This window comes from Phascolarctos cinereus, unplaced genomic scaffold (genome assembly GCF_003287225.1).
Source record: "Phascolarctos cinereus isolate Bilbo 61053 unplaced genomic scaffold, phaCin_HiC Scaffold_5;HRSCAF=322, whole genome shotgun sequence".
Taxonomy (NCBI): domain Eukaryota; kingdom Metazoa; phylum Chordata; class Mammalia; order Diprotodontia; family Phascolarctidae; genus Phascolarctos; species Phascolarctos cinereus.
This window is the reverse complement of record NW_027555958.1, coordinates 31758618-31777408: the sequence shown is the minus strand read 5'-3', so window position 1 is coordinate 31777408 and position 18791 is coordinate 31758618. Positions and strand designations below refer to the sequence as shown.

The 18791-nt window shown below is 50.0% G+C and overlaps 1 protein-coding gene across 1 annotated transcript in view; it reads left to right on the top strand.

Moving 5' to 3' along the window:
- The window catches only part of NXN (nucleoredoxin), a 162877-nt gene that overhangs the window by 140003 nt on the left and 4083 nt on the right, over positions 1–18791 (top strand). The window contains exons 3-7 of the mRNA XM_021006977.2: positions 219–352; positions 1258–1358; positions 2730–2836; positions 14049–14228; positions 16269–16393. Coding sequence (XP_020862636.1) covers positions 219–352; positions 1258–1358; positions 2730–2836; positions 14049–14228; positions 16269–16393 — 647 coding nt within the window. The remainder of the gene's footprint in view (positions 1–218; positions 353–1257; positions 1359–2729; positions 2837–14048; positions 14229–16268; positions 16394–18791) is intronic.

Below are 18791 nucleotides of genomic sequence, written 5' to 3'. Positions count from 1 at the left end.
TATTCCCATTTTGCTGATGAGGAAGCAGGCTCAGAGAGTTTGAGGGGCTTGCTCATGATCCCAGAGCCAATAAGCACCAAAGGCGGGATTTGAACCCAGGTGTCCTGATCTTCCCACCGTGCCATAGTCTTTGGATCAGACACGTGCTGCTGTCTGGTTCAAGCTAAATGGCGCTCAAGTCAGAGTCACATGTCTGACACTGCTTGCCCCTGTTTCAGGTTTGGAATTCCCTTGGGGGCCCAAGCCCTTCAGTGAAGTCATTGCTGGGTCCTTGCTAAGAAATAACGGCCAGTCGCTGGACAGCACCTGCCTGGAAGGGTCTCATGTGGGAGTTTACTTCTCTGCCCACTGGGTGAGTACTTCCCCCAGCCTCTGCCATGGGTCCAGGCAGCAGAAAGGATGATTCAGCAGTGGCCGGCCATGAAATGTACCACAGCTTAGGCAGGGAGCTTCCTAAGCATGGTGGGGAAGGGGTGGGGGATGGGAGAAGAGTGGGCATTTTCCCAGCCTTTGGGGGTGCCAAGTGAATTGTTGGCACTAATAGCATAAAACCAAGATAAATACAAAGAAATCACATCTTTGGTAACTAAATACTTATTAGTAAGGATATACCTCCTTACCCCTTCTGATCAGGCCCAGAGTAACCATGAGGGATTCTTGGGAGGCCAACAGTAGCTTATGTTCATAGAGCACCTTAAGATTGGCAAAACCTTTACCTCACAACAGTTCTGTGCAGGAGGCAATACGTGTATTATAATCGCCCCCATTTTACAGAGGTGTGAGGTGAGGCTCAGAAAAGGGAAGGAGCTGGCCCAGAGTCACCTAGCCAGTGTGTGCCATGGGTCATTGTGGAACCAGGGTCCTTTTGAGGATAGTGTGCAGTCTCCCTACCCACCAGCTGTCAGCAGCATGTAGAGAGAGAATGAACTCATGATCTTAAGAGAATTTTTTTTCTTTTTTTGGAGGCAGTTGGGGTTAAGTGACTTGCCCAGGGTCACAGAGCTAGTAAGTTCCTGAGGCCGAATTTGAACTCAGGTCCTCCTGACTCCAGGGCTGTTGCTCTATCCACTGCACCACCTAGCTGTCCCTCCAGAGAAGTTCTAAGGCAGGAGGAATTTACTCAATATTTGACATCTGGGAGGAGAGAGTTTGTTGCTGAACCTTTCCTATACCAGGTTGTTTACCAGGTGGCACTTCTGAGAAATGAAAGGAGGTATCTTAAGCATTTTTAAAAGTACAGCATTTCTTTATTCTCAGTGTCCGCCTTGCCGAAGTCTCACCCGAGTCCTGGTGGAGTCTTACCGGAAGATCAAAGAGTCGGGACAGAAATTTGAGATTATTTTTGTTAGCGCTGACAGGTAATATTTGCTGTGAAACTGGAGGTGTCTTCCTCCCTGCTTCCCTCAAAATGTATGGCACACACGACACCCTCCTGTGGCTTTTTTAAAAAGTTAAACACATTCATGATCATTGGAGAGAGAACTAACACCTTTCACACTCACTCCTGTAGCTGTCTGACTAGAAGATGAGAAAAAATCCATTCCTGACTTGACTACTGAGGCATCTTCACATTCCCTGTGCCCTCATCTGTGAAGGGCGGAAGGGGGAGAGGGCAGGTTGAGCCAGAGATCTCCCAGTTCCCATCCAGCTCTGACATTCTTTGGTCTCTGTGAAAGAGCAGATTGGGATTAAATGCATTTTCAAATGGGTTTGGCTTTCTGGTGGATGATAGAGGAGCATGGTGGGGTGGGGATGGAAAATAGCCAAATGTTTGCAGAATGTTCCACCTGTTTGGACTGGAACATAGTTTGTTTCTTCTCAGCTGCAGAGAGTCAGTTGTAGCTGGGGGCTTCTTGACATGCAGGAGGCCTCTGGGAGAAGAGTGGGAACAGCAGGAGGGCAGAGGGGTTTGGACACTGGTGGGGGTGGGTTCTACCCACTGGCTTTGCTCACCCAGGAGCCGGGCTGTCTGCAGGTCTCGGGCTTTGTCCCAGGAGGCATTTGTGCTCTCCTTGGCCTCTTCACCTCCAGGCTCTTGTTCACGAGTTGGGCCTAAGCCAACAAGCTGAGGTGTTGGGAGGGTCCGTGTGTCCACTTGCCCTGTCTCAGCTGTCTCCATTCTTCGCTCTTGGGTAGAGCTTTGCTCTCATTTGGTGCCAGTCCAGCAAGCGTTTAAGCACCTACTCAATGGTGAACACTGTGAATCTGAAGAGAAAATTAGAGTGGGATCCTGCCCTCATGAAGCTTTCATTCTCTGTTCTCCACTATCCCAGCAGGGCATGAGAGCACTGTATATCCACATGGCACATGAAGTTCAAGTGTCCGTTTGCCATTTGACCCTAAAATAGGGCACCTTGGCAGGCACACAAGTAAGAAATGCACCAGGGAGTATGATGTGGTGGTGCAGATGGCAAGCCTCTTTCAAATAACCTTTCCCTGTTAGAAGACTTGAAAGAGATGGGTTGAATTGGCGAAAAGATGGGATAGAACAGTCTACAAAACGTTGAAAGGGCTTGACATTTTATTTGGGGATCTGCACGTGATTTCTAGGGCCCTGCATTTGCCTATAGGTGAAGCCTTCTTAGAACTGGGTAGTTCCCAAGGTGTCTAGGAAGGGAAATAGTAAACAGCAGGATATCTTTAGTTTGGGGCAATGCCTGGAAAGAATTAGTGGAAGGTAGGGTTGGGGGGCAAGGCCATTCTCATTTTGGGTGCCCTTTTCTCCATAGGTCAGAGGAGTCCTTCAAACAGTATTTCAGTGAAATGCCCTGGCTTGCTGTCCCCTACACTGATGAAGCCCGGAGGTCACGTCTCAACCGACTCTATGGAATCCAAGGTAGGAGGAGGTACAAACCCCTTTCCAGAGTGTTGGTTCCCATGCGCACCTGTCCCTCTACTCCTTTCATGGCCCTGACCTTCATTGTAAAGAGGAAAAAAAAAAACCACATTTCTCACACTCCAAGTCTAATGCCATGTTCTCCCTTCTCTTCACATCCTGACCATAAGCACTAGGTATGTGGTCAAAAACCAGGCCCTTGAGTACGGATCATCTCCATGTTTTCTGGCTAATGATGAGGGATGTGACTGTTGTATTTGTCCTTAGATGGATAAACTCTGGGCCCCCAGCTGCCTGGCCAACTCCTTTCTGTGGAGACTGGTTAAGGCTACATCCAGATCCTGTGACGGAGCCAGAACTAAATGGGCCTCAGGGCTCAGCCATGATCCAGTCCTCAGGGTTTCTATGAAGGCCATTCTGGCCACCATCTTTGTGCATGTGGGTCTCTTTACCCTGTGAGACGGCGTTCCACCGTCATGCTCATGTGCACTGAGCTGTCTTACTAGGTGTACAGGCAGATGTTTGCTTGTCTGTCTATACATGTGCAGTTTTCTGGTGGCCGTATATTTCAGGAAGAAATAAATAGGGAGAGTAGAGAAGTACCTCCTTGACTCAGAAACAGTTTTCCTTGGTGTGAAACTAAGTGATCCATAAAAGGAATGAAGATGTACCTATACCTTTCACCTCATCAGTACCATCCTGTAGCTAGCCAGCATAACCTTAGGAGAGAGGTTTGGGGTGCAGATGCTTTTTACAGATGGGGAAACTAAGGCAGAAAGCAGCTTTTGATTCAATAAACATTTATTAAGCACCTGATGAATATAAAACTCTGTGCTCGGTCCTAGGCATTCAAGAAGAAAAAGGAAATGATCCTTGCCTTTAAGGAATGTTCATTTTACTTGGGTGGGACATGTATAAAGATGAGTACTTATGAATTATCAACCAAGTAATACAAAATGCCATTCAAAGGGATAGAACAGTAATAACTCAGGGGACTGGGAGAGTCCTCATCCAGGAGGTGGCTTCTGAGTGGTCCTTTCCAGGAAGCTTGGGCTGCTTATAGGGATGGGGATGAGCTCCCAGGCTAGTCTGGCTTGGATGTAAAATGTACAAGAAGAACAAACCAGGAACTGAGACCAGAAAGGGGTGTGGAACCAGCCTGTGAGGTTTTTCAGTGCCAGGATTTGACTGTTTCTCCTACGGGCAGTCAACACACCCCCTGAAGATGTCTGAACAGGGGCACGGGCCTGGTCAGAAAGGAGTTCTGGGAGTACTTGTTTAAAGTGGAAGGGACCTTGGAGATCCCTCATTTTACAGATGAGGCCTGGAGAGGTGAAGTGACTGCCCCAAGGCCACACATGTGGTTTGTGCTGGAACTCATCCTTGTGCCCTGCCTCCTAGCCCAGGGCTTTTGGGGAGGAGCTAAGGCTTACTTGTCTGCATGACCCTGGGAATGAGGGATTGCAGAGCTGGGATCACATGCTCCTCCCCGCCCAAGGCTGCTCTTGGCCAGGCTCACCTTCCCACAGAAGCCATGGTACAGTGGGCATACCGCTGTCCTCAAGCTGGCAATGCTGTTTGCCCTCTTAGTTGCTCTTGCGAGGGAGGTGAGCCGGTCTGAGAGAGGGCAACAGAGATAACACTGGTGGCACCTACAGAATGTAAAAAGACCTCAAGGCAGATTCCCATCCCCCAGCCTCACAGGTGGAGCCTCTGTGCAGGATCAAGATGAGTGGGCTGCCATGTGGAGGTAGTAGCCACCTGAAGAGATCATTGGTGCATTGAAGATTTGAGCATTCTGTGATTAAGGTTTACAACTGCCTCGTGATGAAGGGGTGCAAGTTCAGTGGTCTTTGATTTACAGGGAAAAAAACTGAGGCTTGAAGAAGTAAAGTGGCTTATTGTCAGTCACACAGTGAGAAAGCCAAAGAGCAATCTGGCTCCCTCCTGACTTCACATCTCCCTAGAGCCCTCTGCCTCAAAGGGACCGTTCCAGGTGGCTGAGGGCATTTCTGAGAGCCCTTTAGGGAAGGAAGACCAGCTTGTATAAGAACAGTATCATCCACCATGGCAAAAGGCTTCCTGAGGCCACATGAGGGAGCGAGGGAGAAGACTTGAGGGTATCAGGAGGCAGGGCACGGAGATCAACTCCCCTCATTCTGTTCAAAGCTGAGTGTGCAAATGTGGTAGAGCTTCTATACAAAAAAAAAAAAAAGGCGGGGGAGACCACAGGATGAAGAGTTTTCATTTATTTTGTTCATTCAACAAATATTTACTCTATGTCTGCTGGATTACAGGCACCTCAAGGGCCCCAAGAAGTGTGAAGCAAGGGGCCTGCCCTCTAGAAACTTACTTTCTATTTGTAGTGCTCAGATACATGCAGAGTTAACTACCAACACAAAACACCAGTCCAAGAAATAGCACAGGGACAGTATGGGATTAGTGCCAAATGAGTGGCGTAAACAAGTTCCAGGAAAGGAGAGATCATTGTGGGTAGGGAAGGCTTCATGGAGATAGTGTATCATTTGACCTGGGATGGATAATGTTGAGAAAAGTCAATAGTGGACCAGGCTTTGAGGAATGTTGTACACGATGATAATGGAAGAAGAGAGGATGCCCAGCCAGATACATGAGGCCCCAGGTGTGGCAGAGGAACAGGGTGGAATCATCCCTGAATAGAACAGGCTTATATTTGAGAGAGAAAGAGGGTTAGTGAGTTGTAACGGGCCATTACTGAGGTATCAGTACATGCACGGAGCAAGCTTCTTCCCAGACCTTTTATCTTTTGTTTTTCAATGAACAAGCATTTATTTTCTCTCCTTCCCACCTCCTTTCCCCCCATTCAGAAGAGAAGTAAAACAAAACCCTTGTGACGAATACATATAATCAAGCCAAACAGAATCCCACATTGAGCCTGTCCCAAAATGCATTCTTCATTTGGAGTCCACTACCTGTCTGTCAGCAGATGCATTACTGTGCCTCACCATCAGTCACTGCTTCAATCAGAGTCCTTAAGTTGTTTGTCTTTACAGTGTTCTTGTTATTGTTATAAATTGTTCTCATTCTGCTCACTTCACTTTGCATTAGTTCATACAAGTCTTCCTGGGTTTCTCTCAAAGCATCCCCATTTATAGGGCAGCTGGGTGGTGCAGTAGATAGGGAGCCTGGCTTAGAGTCGGGAAGACCTGAGTTCAAATCCAGCCTCAGACACGTACTATCTATGTAATCTTAGGCAAGTCACTGAACCCTGTTTGCCTCAGTTCCCTCATCTGTAAATGGGGGGTAATAATAATACCCACCTCCCAGAGTAGTCGTGAGAATCAAATGGGATCTTAATTGTAACAAACTTCGCCCAGTGCCTGGTATACAGTAGGTGCTGTGTAGGTTAGTGATTATAATTTATTCTGCCACTCTCTATTTGATGAGCACTACTTCCCTTTCCGGTTCTTAGTACTTATCAATACTTCTGTGAATTCGGGTTCTTTTCCTCTTGTCCTGATTTCTTTTGAGTACAGACCTAGTGGTGATAACACAAAAGTATACACACTTTAGTGACTTTGGGGACATTGTTCCAAGCTGCTTCCTAGAACAGAATGGCTGGACCAGTTCACAGTTCCATCAGCAGCACATGAATGTGCCTGTTTCTTCTTTTCCCATAGCTTTTAGCCAGAAATGTAGAGGCACAAGGAAGGGCTTAGATAATTATAGGTTTCCTCTCTATTACTTTGTGACCCCAGGGGCCCGTGCTGGAAGAGATGGTGGGTCTGGACTGTAACAGATAGAATCTGAACAAGCAGCAGGACAGAGGCTGTTTGTGTTTAGGGGCCAGGGTAGCTAAAGGGAAGGGTTCATGTTGGGAAATCAGTGAGTGGTGAGGCTGGGAAAATCCTACTTAGGAAATGTAGAGCTGAAAGGGACTTCAGAGAAGTCCAAGCCCTCTGGTTTACAGGGGAGGAAACTGAGGCTGTGGGAAGCAGCAGGTACATGATGCACAGGGAATCATCTTCAGAGGGAGTATTTGAAACTAACTCCTCTAACCCCAGGGCTCTCCCCATTGCACTCATGGTCAGGTTAGAGAGGCCTTTCGAGGCCAACCTGTGTACTTGGGGTTTTATCCTGTGGGCAATGGGGAACTCTCATGAAGATATTTTTGGGGAGGGGGCTGTCATGCCCACATAGGGGCTTTTAGAAAATTAATCTGACAGGAGGGTGTGGTATAGATAGATGGGAGAGGGGAGTGCCTGGAGGCAGGTAATTCATCGAGGCACCTGATTCCCTCCAAACTGCCAGCCTGCTCTTGGAGGCCCTGGTTTGTGATGAACAAATCCTTCTGTGATGAGATGATGATTTTGGCTGCATCTTCTCATTTGTAATTCAACCACTGCATGAGGTCAGTATGCTGTAGCCGCCATGCTTGCTGTCAACCAGTGGCATGCATGGCCTGAGGAATGTGAGGCGGCCTCATCAGGGCCTGGAATGAAGAGAATGTAGCTCCTGCAGAGGCTCCAGGGTGAAGTCTCTTCTGCCTGCTCAGGGAAATAGTTAAAAGAGAGAGCAGTGACTTGAGGGGTGTTCCCTCGCATTGTTTTATCCCCTCATGCCCCATCTCCCCCAAAAGGCCATTAGCTGCTTGGCAGTTGTGTGTCTTCTTTCTCAGACTTTTTTTTTTTGGTCCTTAATCTATTAACTTTGGAGGTCCGTCCTCTGAGTAGAAGCACATGTTGTTAATAAATCCCTGTGCTGTGTTTTACGTCTTTCTAGCAGTTCAGCAACATTGTTCTCCCAGACTTCCCATGGCCCAGCCTTTGAGAGCATCCCACCGCTCCCATCTGCTGAAGGAGCGGGCTGAGGGTTGTCAGAGGCAGCCTAGGAAAGCCGAGTTACCAAAAGCAGGTTTTGAAGCCCTGCCAAGCTCAGTCTAGAAGGGCTGTGCGGCTAACGGAGTGAGGTCCAGAGCATTGACCAAGAGCCTTTCCTGCCTGTCATGTTGCCTCCCCCGGGGAATCCCCTTGCCCTGCCAGACCCCAGTCCCAGTCTTTCCTCTCTCAGTCACAGCAGATAAGAAAATTGGGGCCTTGGGCTTGATATTCAAGTCCCATTTACCTTTACTGGCTCAGCCTTTTCACAAGCTCCATCTTCCTCTTCCCATCCCATCACAGAATAAAAGGTGTTATGAAACCCCTATCTCTGAGGAGGAATAATGACTCCTCCCTCTGCTCTACATTCCGTCTGTCAGCCACTTCTCTTGCACATCTTGTGTCTTTCTCTTCACTGGCTTCTTCCCTTTTTTCCTAAATGGTTTTCCTAAATGCTCCTTATGGTTTAAAAAAAAATCTTCCTTCAAACTTGTCACTTCTTTAAACTATCACCGTTGTCTCTCTTCTTTTCACTGCCAGTCATTTGGAGTTTCATTTTTTTGAATGAGGAGTCTACATTTGTTCTCTCCATTTCTTTGTCATAATATGAATGAATGAAAAGGCAGTCATATTTATATACTTGCTATGTACCAAGCACCATGCTAATTGCTTGGGCTATAAGTAAAAGGCAAGGCAGTTCTCAAGGAACTCACACTCTAATAGGGGAGGCCACGTCTACGTGAGGTTTCAGCTGCAAGTGGGAGGGAAATGCCCCATGGTCCTCAGGGTGCAGTGGTAAAGCAGATGGTCAGGCATCTTCCTTCATGTTGTTTCTGTTGACAAGACCATATCCATTTTGAATGCTGAACATTATGATGGGCCCTGGGCGCTCTTCCTCCCTCTGAAGATGTGAGTGGCACCACCCTCCTGGTACCTAAGCCTGATGAGTATCCTTGGAGTGTGGCCCGGACTTCAAAGTTGTGCAGCATCTTCAAAATCTTTCTAAATAAAATGTTTAGAAGCAGTTACAAAAGGCATCTCGCATTTGTAATTGATGGATTAATCCATGACTATGAGAGGAGACAGCATCTTGTCAGGAAGGTCAGGAGCAGAACTGACCTGAGTCAGTGGCTCACCTGTTGGCTGGGCTGATTTTTCCCCTTTAACAAAAAAGGCCATAGGCCCTGCCTTCAGGAAACTTTGGCCACCCAGTGTAGGGGAAAGAGCATTGAACTGGCAGCTGAAAGGTCTGGGTTGGAGGCCCACGTCCACCACTTACTAACCATTTGCCCTTGACTGGTCACTGAATGTCTCTAAGCCTTGACTTTTCTCATCTATAAGCTAAAACTTGATTTATAAAATAACATCTTAGGGTTGGCAAAGTGGTTTACATAGATTATCTCATTTGATCTTCACAACCCTGGAAGGTGGATTCCCTGGGACTTCTTATCTCTGTTTTACTGATGAGGAAGCTGTGGCTCAAGGGGATAAATCTTGGACCAAGGTTTGAATGCCGCTTCAGACACCTAGCAGCTGTGTGACCTTAGCCAGGTCTCTGTACCGCCATGGGCTTCAGCTTCCCCATCTATCAAATGGACAGATTGGACAGGGGGAGCTCTCAGGGGTCTCTTCCAGGACTAAATGAGCATTGAAAGCCCTTCACAACAAACACGCCTTTCCATCCAGGCTACATGTTAGTCTCATGTACTCTGCTAGTCCAGCCAGAATGGCCTTGCTGTTCCTCAGACGGAATGCTCCATCCCACGTCCCCACCTTCACGTAGGCTGTTCCGTGCACTCCGCCCTCTCTTCCTCCTCGAGTTCTGCTCAAGTGACTGACACCTGCATAAAAGCTTTCCTGACTTCTTTAGCTGCTCAGCCTCTTCCCCTTCTCCCGATTCACTTGGTCTTTGTTTTCTCTCTCCTTCTTGTATAGTCTTATTTAGATATGTGTGTTCCCTGGTGGGAGGAGAAACAGCCCCAGTTTTTGTCTTTGTAATACCAACCCTCCCCACCCACCCACCCCCACACACGCTTGGCACTTAGAAGTTTATTGACTGATTAAATTGATAAAATATATTTTCTATAGGAGAGACTCATTTGTTTATACATAAAAGTTTTGTGGATTGGTTAGTAACATTTTGAAGAAATCAAATAGTAAGTATTAAGTGGTAACCATTTGCCAGCACTGTGCCCAGAACACTGAGTCCAGAGTGAGACCGTCTCTGCCCCGGCCTGTCCCCAGCTCCCCTTCAGCTGAGGACAAAGAAAGCTTTTCTAACACTTTTGCCTAAAGTCCATAATCTATCTGCATTAAAATAAGTAATCAACAATCTTGTAGTAAGCACTTACTGTGTTCCAAGTACTGTGTAAATGCTAGAGATACAAAGAAAAAGCAAAATGAGTCCCAGCCGTCAGTCAGTCAGTCAGTCAGACACTTATTAGATGCCTACTGCGTGTGCGTGCCAGGTGCTGGAGATACAAAGAGACAAAAGACAGACCCTGCCCTCAAGGAGCTTACAATCTGAATATAAATCAATAAATACGAGGTAAATGCAGGGCATGTGGCAGTAGTGACTGCAAACAATAGAGCTTTAGATCTGGAAGGGACCTCGGAGGACATCGAGTCCAACGCCCTCATTTTACAGAGGAGGAAACTGAGGCTCAGAGAGGTGCAATGACTTGCCTAGGGCCACATAGCCAGCAAGAATCAGAGGCGGGATTTGAACCCAGGTACTGGATTCATCCTAATTTTATAGAGGAGGAAACTGAGGTTAAAAGATTTGGCCAAGGCCATGCACAGCTCGGTGTTGGAGAGAACCCAGATCCCTCCTGACTCCAGTCGGGCCTGGCCCTGGTGGCATGTTGCCCCTGTGTTTGGGTCACAGCCCCTCCCCCAGCTTCCTGGAGGAAAGTGTCCTCGACCAGAATGAAATGACTCTGCTGCCTCCACCCTGGGCCTCTTCTCCAGGAGGCAGAGTTTGCAAACCTTTCTTCTTCCCCCTCCTTTGGGGCTCCCTCTCCTTCTCCCTCTCCTCATCCTCTCCAGTTCAGTGTTTTTATGCTGCCCTCTGGTGCTCAGAGCTTCCGTGACAAGACCCCACCCAAGGCTGCTTTTCTTCTGGCTCCACAGCTTCCAGCACGGCCTCCGCATGCCCTTTGCTCCCGCCTGCGCTGAGTCCTTCCCTCCCATGTGTGCTGTCTCCTCGCTCAGAGCTGGAGCGCCTTGACAGCAAGGATGACAGACTCCCTCTTCTCTCTGTAGCTCCAGCATTTAACACCTTGGTTCACACTGAGGAAGGTGAAGAAATGCTTTTGCTTTCATTCATTCACTCTCCTCTTACTCTCCAATCCAGTCTGGCCAGTCCCCTGAATTAGCACACACAGGACATTTCTGTTCCCTGATACTCTCTCTCAGTTCAGCCTCTTTCTCCTTATGGGACATCCTACGGGGTGGAGGTGAGACCCATTCCTCATGTCTGCTTAGAGCTATAGAGTCCACCTTCATCTGAACCGTGCTCTTCCTTTCTTCCTGGAAGGCCGCTAGCCCACCAGCTTCTCCCAGTTTGTGGGTAGCCTTGGGCCCCAGGGAAGGGAACCAGTCCCCAGGAGGACAAAAAGAAGGAATGAGAGCATAAAGATGCCCTTGGGCCCATTGCTTCCCTGGGGAAGCACTTTTTTTGAGTGTAAAAGTTATTTTTCAAAAAGTCATTATTCAGACTCTTGGTATGTTATTTAATTAGTAGAATTTTGTTCTTTGGGGAGGTGAAAAGGGAATGGATGGGGCAGTAAAGGGGTTATTTTTGAGCAGAGGGGACCTGGCCTGTCCTTAGTCTGGCCGAGGGGGGGGGGGGCGGTACGGCATTTATAGCCTTCACCTCTCTACTACACTGTTAGAGAGGAGGAGGAGGAGGAGGAGAGGGATGGAAAGAGAAGGAAGCTTCTGAATATCCCCCCCCCACCCCTAGTTTGTAACTCAAGGGGCACCAGATGAGCAAGCCCCCCTTCTTGGATAAGTTAGAGAGCATCGAGAAGAGAAGGCACCTCCATGGCCAAAGGGCTTCCTTGATCATGCCATGGAAGAACTGGTCCAAAGAACTAGAGATCTTTTATTCTAGTGGAGAGATTCAGTAGGGCACGGAACTGTCCTAGCTTCTCTATTTACTCGTGTGGCCTTGGGCAAGTCACGTGACTTAGGAGGTTGGACTCGATCCCTCTCAGGTCCCTTTCAGCCCCAGATCTTTGACCCCATGTATTAGAGGAGCTATGATAATGTAGAAGAGAAATGAAAAGATCTGCTTGGTCTCCCAGGGACCAGACCAGGAGCAGTGGGAGGCAGCAGCAGAAGCCGATTTGGCCCAGGGGAAGGAGGTCTTCCTAACAGTGGGAGCTGTCCAGTGTGGGACAGACTGCCTCCGCATCCACCAGTAGTCTTTATGGAAAGGTCGCATGTTGGATCTGTTCTGAGGGGATTCCTGTTCAGGCAGGGGTTGGACTAGATGACCCCTGAGTTTGAAATACGGGGAGTCTGGCTACTTCATGGTAACGAAATATAACAGTGAAAATGAGTGCCTTGGGTAAGTCACATTCTCTCTCTAGGCCTCAGTTTCCTCATCTGTAAAATGAAGGGCATGAGTTAAATGGCCTCTGAAGTTGATGGTGATGAAATGGGGGTTCTCAGTCTGTCTTCCCTCCCCCAAATTCCAGGGGATCTGAGAGTTACTTGTGAAGGATTGTTTGGAAGCTCATTGTTTAACGAACACACTGGATTCAACATAGACCCCTAAAAGTTCACGAGATCTTATTCGATGCACGTGGCATGTGTTAGGAGAGGGCTGCCCTCAGTAACACATTTCCTTCACAGGTTAGTTTTTTAACATATTAATCTACTTCTCCTAATAAGTGTGAACATAATTTATGTTTATCCCCTTTGAAGACTGAAATCGGGGGGCTGGGCCTGCTGTTTTGGTGAGTTCCAAAATACCAGAGCTGCCTTTTTTAATATTTTGGCGTGGTCCCCACAGAGACATGACCTAACAGTGAAAATTACCCAGCAAAGGACTGGAAACCTTTAAATATTAAACTGCCCTGGATTTCCCTGGGCCACATGAAATGCTTGTCCCCACAGCCAGGAGGGGGCAGGCAGCTTGTACGAGTGTCTTGGATGCCGTGAAAACGGGGGGGAGGGGCATTGGCTGCCTGTAAAGGGCAGAATCTCCCAAAAGGGTTGGACGAGGATGACTTCTGTCACTTTCCCGCCGTTGGCAGGATCCTTGGGAAGAGGTGAGAAGAGGGCAAGTGATGGGGAAGGAGACTGTTCCTAGGAACCTCAGCCCAGGAGGAGGTCCCAGCTCAGCCCTGTGGGTGGGCCTTAGGGACCTTTCCCCCCCCCCCCAAGCCAGGGCTCCTGAATCCTGGGCACCAAGAAGATAGAGAAAGAAGTGTCTGCTGCTCCTTGCTCAGTACCTGACAGCAGATCTATGGATCTGCCCTGAGCAGTGACCAGGGGTGAAGGATTACTCATAAGAATGACATGCTCGTGCTTCTGTGGCCCCATTCAATGCCACGGAGCACTCTGCTGGGACTGATGGGGATGTTGTCAGCCTAATGCCTTGCCCTGGGCCGCAGGAGTGAGGCAAGGAGCCATAAGGCCTCTTCGAGCAGCTAACAAGCATTTACTGCATGCCTACTGTGTGCCAGGATCTAGACCAGCCCTTGGGGATGCAAAGACAAAAGTGAGGCAGCCTGTGTGTGTGTGTGTGTGTGTGTGTGTGTGTGTGTGTGTGAGTGTGTGTGAACACACTGCTAGATACACATGTACACGTGTGTGGATATGAAATATAAAGAGGACACTGTAAAAAAGCGAGATGGCCGATGGAGAAGTCAGATCCTGCATCAGACGCTCAGGCTGTGTGGCCTTAGCCAAACCACCCAACCTCACTGAGCCTCAGTTTCCTTATCTGTAAAATGGGGACAATAACAGCACCTACTTCCCAGGGTTGTTGTAAGGAGCAAATGAAATCACATCTCTGCAGTGCTTTGCAAACCTTAAAGTGGTATCGAAATGCCGGCTACAATTTTCTTTAAATCAATACAAGGGGGTCTGTGACAGAAGGGAAGGACAAGCCAAATGCAGATGCCAGCCCCTTTTTGTGTGAAGCTGTCAACACTGTTTCTTGTTCCGTCATGCCTTTTATTCTGTCCTCTTCTCATTCAGGGCAAGGCTGGGGTCCTCATGCCTTGCTGTGGTGAAGGGTCATTAGCTGGGAGGGACAGACTGACTTCCTTTGCCTGGCTTAGTTCCCAGCCAAACAGGACCATGGACTAGCCACCTTTTGTCTCTTCTCTTTCCACTAGGCATCCCCACCCTCATCGTGCTGGACCCAAAGGGAGAGATGATCACCCGTCAGGGGCGTGTAGAGGTCCTGAATGACGAAGACTGCCGGGAGTTCCCCTGGCACCCCAAGCCTGTGCTGGAGCTCTCCGACTCCAATGCCGTGCAGCTCAATGAGGGCCCGTGCCTCGTTCTCTTTGTAGGTATGGAGCCCAGCTGGAGGCCTGGACAGGGGGAGGGGGCTGCTTCGTCTGGGGAGAACGGCGTGGGGAGGCCCCCTTCCTGACAGCCTCTTTCTGTCACTAACAATGCCGGATCAGAGGCCTTTGTCTCTTCTCAACCGCTTTGCTTTTGACCCCAATGGTTTATTCATGGCTGTCCTCTCAGCAGGGACCCTGCCTGCCCCCCTCCCTTGTGGCTCATTGACCTCCAGCTGAGAATAGGTCAGGCCAGGGCTGAACTCCCTTGTCCCACCACTGCCTGCTCCAGACAACTGACAGAAGCCTTGTTTGCAGGAGGCAGGCTTATACAGCCCAGCCAGGGGGAATCTTTGGGCCCATTCGGGGCTCTGCAGTCATGGTGGGGTGCTCTGCTGAAAGCTTTGTCTTATCCCGAGTGACTGATCATCCATGTCGTGATTTGTTCAAGACACAGCCCCAGGTTGGGATTACCAAATCCTGCCAGGCTCCCAGGGGGCCTTTGGGGACTGCTCCCCCAGACCTGACTATTCAAGGGAAGTAAGTCCAGTGTTCAGTGACCTGGGAAGCAGAGGGTCTCCACCACGTGGTTCTCTTGTGTTCGCCCTTACCAGAGAGGAGAGAGAGACTAGCCTGGATTTTGTTTCAGGGAAGTCAAATCAAATCTCTCCAGATGCCTTTTCCTGAGCACCCTCTCCGGAGTCCACACAGCCATGAGGGAATTCCCTGCTTCCCTTTCCAATTGAACTTTTGCTGTAAGTAGGCTAGGAAATGAACACACATCCACACACACACTCATACACACAGACACCCACAGACATACCCAGAGGTGTGCCTGCACACCCCATACACACACGCTCCTCTAGTCCAACTCCCTCGTACTACAAGGGAGCAAACAGTGTCCCAGGGAAGTCAGGTGACCTGCCCACAGTCTCTAGCATCATAAGCAGCAGAGCTGGGGTTTTTCCCGGGTCCTCTAGGTTTTCCCTCATGCCATGTGATCTCATGGCACAGGCCTCTCACTAGCCCTCTTTCTTGTGGCCTCTTGGCATTCTCTGGTTTGTCTGTGGCCTCAAGTCTAGCTCTCAGAACCAAAGACCTTCCATGCTGATGGTGTGGTGAAAGGAGCTTCGGGCTTCTGCTTCTGAGTTCTGGGATGGGGAGAAGCGCCAGATGTGGGGTCAGGGTATGGGGCTGTGACCTTGGCAAGTTGCTTCCCCCTTGGGGCTGGCCTTGCTGTCCTCTGAGGGCCCTTCCAGCACCTCATCAGTATCCTGGGGGGCCCAAGGAGGCAACATGCCTTACCCGTGGTCACATCGTGAGCCTGGAGTAGGAGGCTAGGCCAAGACCTAGGTCTCATGCACCCTAACCCAGTGCTTTCCCTATTGCCCAACCATGTTTGATTCCTGTGGTCCTGCCTTCTTACCCAGTCTTGCCAAAGCTGGCCTTCCTCCTTTTTTTCCCCTGTAGTCACTAGTCTGGCCCATCCTTGAATCCAGGGCCCATAGCTGAGCACCTAGCCCAGGGCTGCAGAGAGCCCATCAGTCAGGGGGGAGAGACAAGCAGCTGCTGCCTAGTGATGCCATTTCTTGTGTGGGGAAAAGTCCCAGAGAGATTGAGTGATTTCCCTGGGATGAGAGTCTGAGGCCAGATTCAAGCCCAGGCCCTCCTGACTCTGAGTCTAGGGATCTCTCCACCACGCCATGATGCCTTTTGTTGGGGGTAATGACAGACCAGTGTCCATGGTGCGACTTGGTGTGTGGAAAGGAGGAGCAGTGAAGTGTGGTTGAAGGGGGGACGGGTGTGTGACCCTCAGAAGCCTGAGGGTTCTTTGCTGATGGGAGGCAGGGTCTGGGGTATGTGCCCATAGGAGTTAGAGGCCAGGGGGTCTAGAAGGTCCAACGGGGCTGTTCCGTGGCGGCTTGGGCCGCCCTCTACAAGGAGCCACCGTGACCTCACTTGCCCAGAGCAGTGTGGATGGTCCACTGGGTATCTCCTGGCCCCACTGGTCACTAATCAGCGCATCCTCATCTTCTCCCCCTGCAGATTCTGAGGATGATGGCGAATCTGACGCCGCCAAGCAGCTCATCCAGCCGATCGCGGAGAAAATAATCGCCAAGTACAAAGCCAAAGAGGAGGAGGCCCCGCTTCTGTTCTTTGTGGCAGGAGAGGTGAGTGAGGGGGTGCCAAGGCCTGGCATCACCTGAGAGGGAGGCTCTGGTCGGGCTCTTCCTTCCCCGTCCCCCTCTGGAGGAGACATGGAAGCAGCGCCCAGACGGGAAGAGCACATGGGGCTTGGCTTGAGAAGAAACATCCCACGTGTGCTTCTGAACTTACAGGGGAGCTTCTGCACTGGCCATGAGTCAGAGGACCTGCGTTTAAATCCTCCCTCTGATGGTCACTGCCTGTGTGACCTTGGACGAGTCCCTCAGTCTCATCTGTAAGAGGAGAGGGCTAGACCTGTTGCCTCTAAGGCCCCTTGTGGCTCTCAGTCTATGGTCTGATGAGGAAATTACAGATGAACATCCAGGTCACTTGAAAGAGAATTCCAGATTCCCTCAGAGACAACCTTTGTGGGTCTGGATTATACAGGATCCCCGATCTGGAGCTGGAAGGGACCTCAGAGACTGTCTAATCCAGCACTCCCACTTTACAGATGAGGAAACTGAGGCCAAGAGAGGGGAAGGGTAGTGACCATCAGAGGGAGGATTTACACTCAGCTCCTTTGACTCCAGATCCTCTTCTTTCTCTCTTGGAGTTTGGGGGAGAGGTCAAACCTGGAGCTAGAGACGTAGGCCTTCGGCATAGAGCTGGGAGTTACAGGATTTAGAATATTTATGGGTAGTCATAGGATTATAGATTTAGAGCAGGGACCTCGGGGCCGCTTTGTCCAACGGCCTCCCTTTGCAGATGAGCAGACTGAGGCTTAGAGAGTTGGAGGGACTTGCTCCAGGTCACACAAACAGGACATTGCTGAGCCATTAGCCCAGCGTGGGCGCCATACCACCAAACTCGGCACCCTTCCCACTGTACTGCCATGAAATGAATATGCCGGTGGCTTTCCTCCCTGTGAAAATCCAGTCAAATGAGGATCAGGGCAAAGGCAAAGAGGCCTAGTACCTGTAAAGTGGATTTGAAAATTAATTTGCAAAGTCACGTCACAGGGGTCCCAGTGTCCTTGGGGAGTATACCAAGAGGGAACCAAATTCATCCTTCCCATTCCCTTCCTGTTGTGCCTTCTAACTCTCTCACAGGAATGCCTCATTGGGGAGTGTTTCCCTGCCATGCTGTCAGAGGGTAAATTATTGTACCCTTCTTGACAAGAACTAAGGGAAGAGATGGTTATCATCATCAGGCCACTGGAAAATTTCTTTTGGTTCCACAGACAGAGGAAGCCAGCCAAGGCCTTTTCAGAGCTCAGAAGTAAATGACTGAGCTCAGAGCTTGGTGCCAGCCCTCAGAGTTTGCTTCCCAAGCCTACGAGCCCACTCCCCAGAGTGCCCCCAGGAAACCCTCCGACAACGAGGCTCTCCCTCTGCACTTCCGTCTGTCCTCAGATTCTCTGGCACTGGGTACAGCAGTGACAGGCCCTCCGTCCAGCCCCTTGGGGAAGGCTCTTCTCCCTTGTGGAGTCTGTGGAACTTCATTATCTCACCTGATCCTCTGCATGGCACACTTTGCCCTTTAGAATGGGGCTTGCTTTTTGACCAGCCCCAGTGGTTCCCATCAGAGGGGGCGTGGACTTGCTGAGGAGTGATTTTACCTAAAGCCTGTGTAAATGCCTGTTTCATAAACGATTCAGTGTCTTCTCTGTGAGCTGATACCTGTCTCTTTGCCACGCTCAGCCAGGCAGGCTGGGAGCTGCAGCTGGTCCCTCTGTAAGGACGACTGGGCTCAATCCCTCGGAAATGGCGAATCTCTTTGCAAAATGGCCGCGGTCTGCGCAGGGGCTCTGAGCCCCCTCCCCCAGTGCATCTTCACAAGCATGCTCCCCTTCACAGAGGATGCCTCCCCCACCACTGCCTTTCCCAAGACAGTCCCAAGGCAGGCCATCCATAAGCCTCGTAGAAGGAAGCACAGATTTTGAAAAGTATCCCCCTCCAGCAGGTGCGTGCCTGCGCCCTGGGTCAGGCTGCGGCTGGAGGTCTGCCACATATTCATTTCATGCGGAGCTTGGTCCCAGGCGAGCAGGAACAGCAGGAAAGAATGGCTGAACACCCTGAATCGCCCATTCATCACCTCCTCAATAGCCTCTGTGGCTAAGCCCATCTGGGCCCCTTGAGCAGGCCCAGGATCCCCTGTTCAGCCCTGAGGTTGCAGGGGAAACAAAGCGAGTGCGAAAGGGCCCTTTGCCTTTGGCCCCACACACAAAGAGGCTGGTGGAGGCCAGCTTGAATGGATTCAGTCCATACCCTTTATGTGGTAGTGGTAGTATTTTTAAACAGCCCTGGAATGAGACAGGAGGCAGAAGGAGGAGGAGGGCAGGTTTGTGCAAGGCTTCAGACTCCGAGGCCTCATCCTGAGGGGCAGAGGGAGCCCAGGACCTATAAGGGGTCTAGCCTCACAATC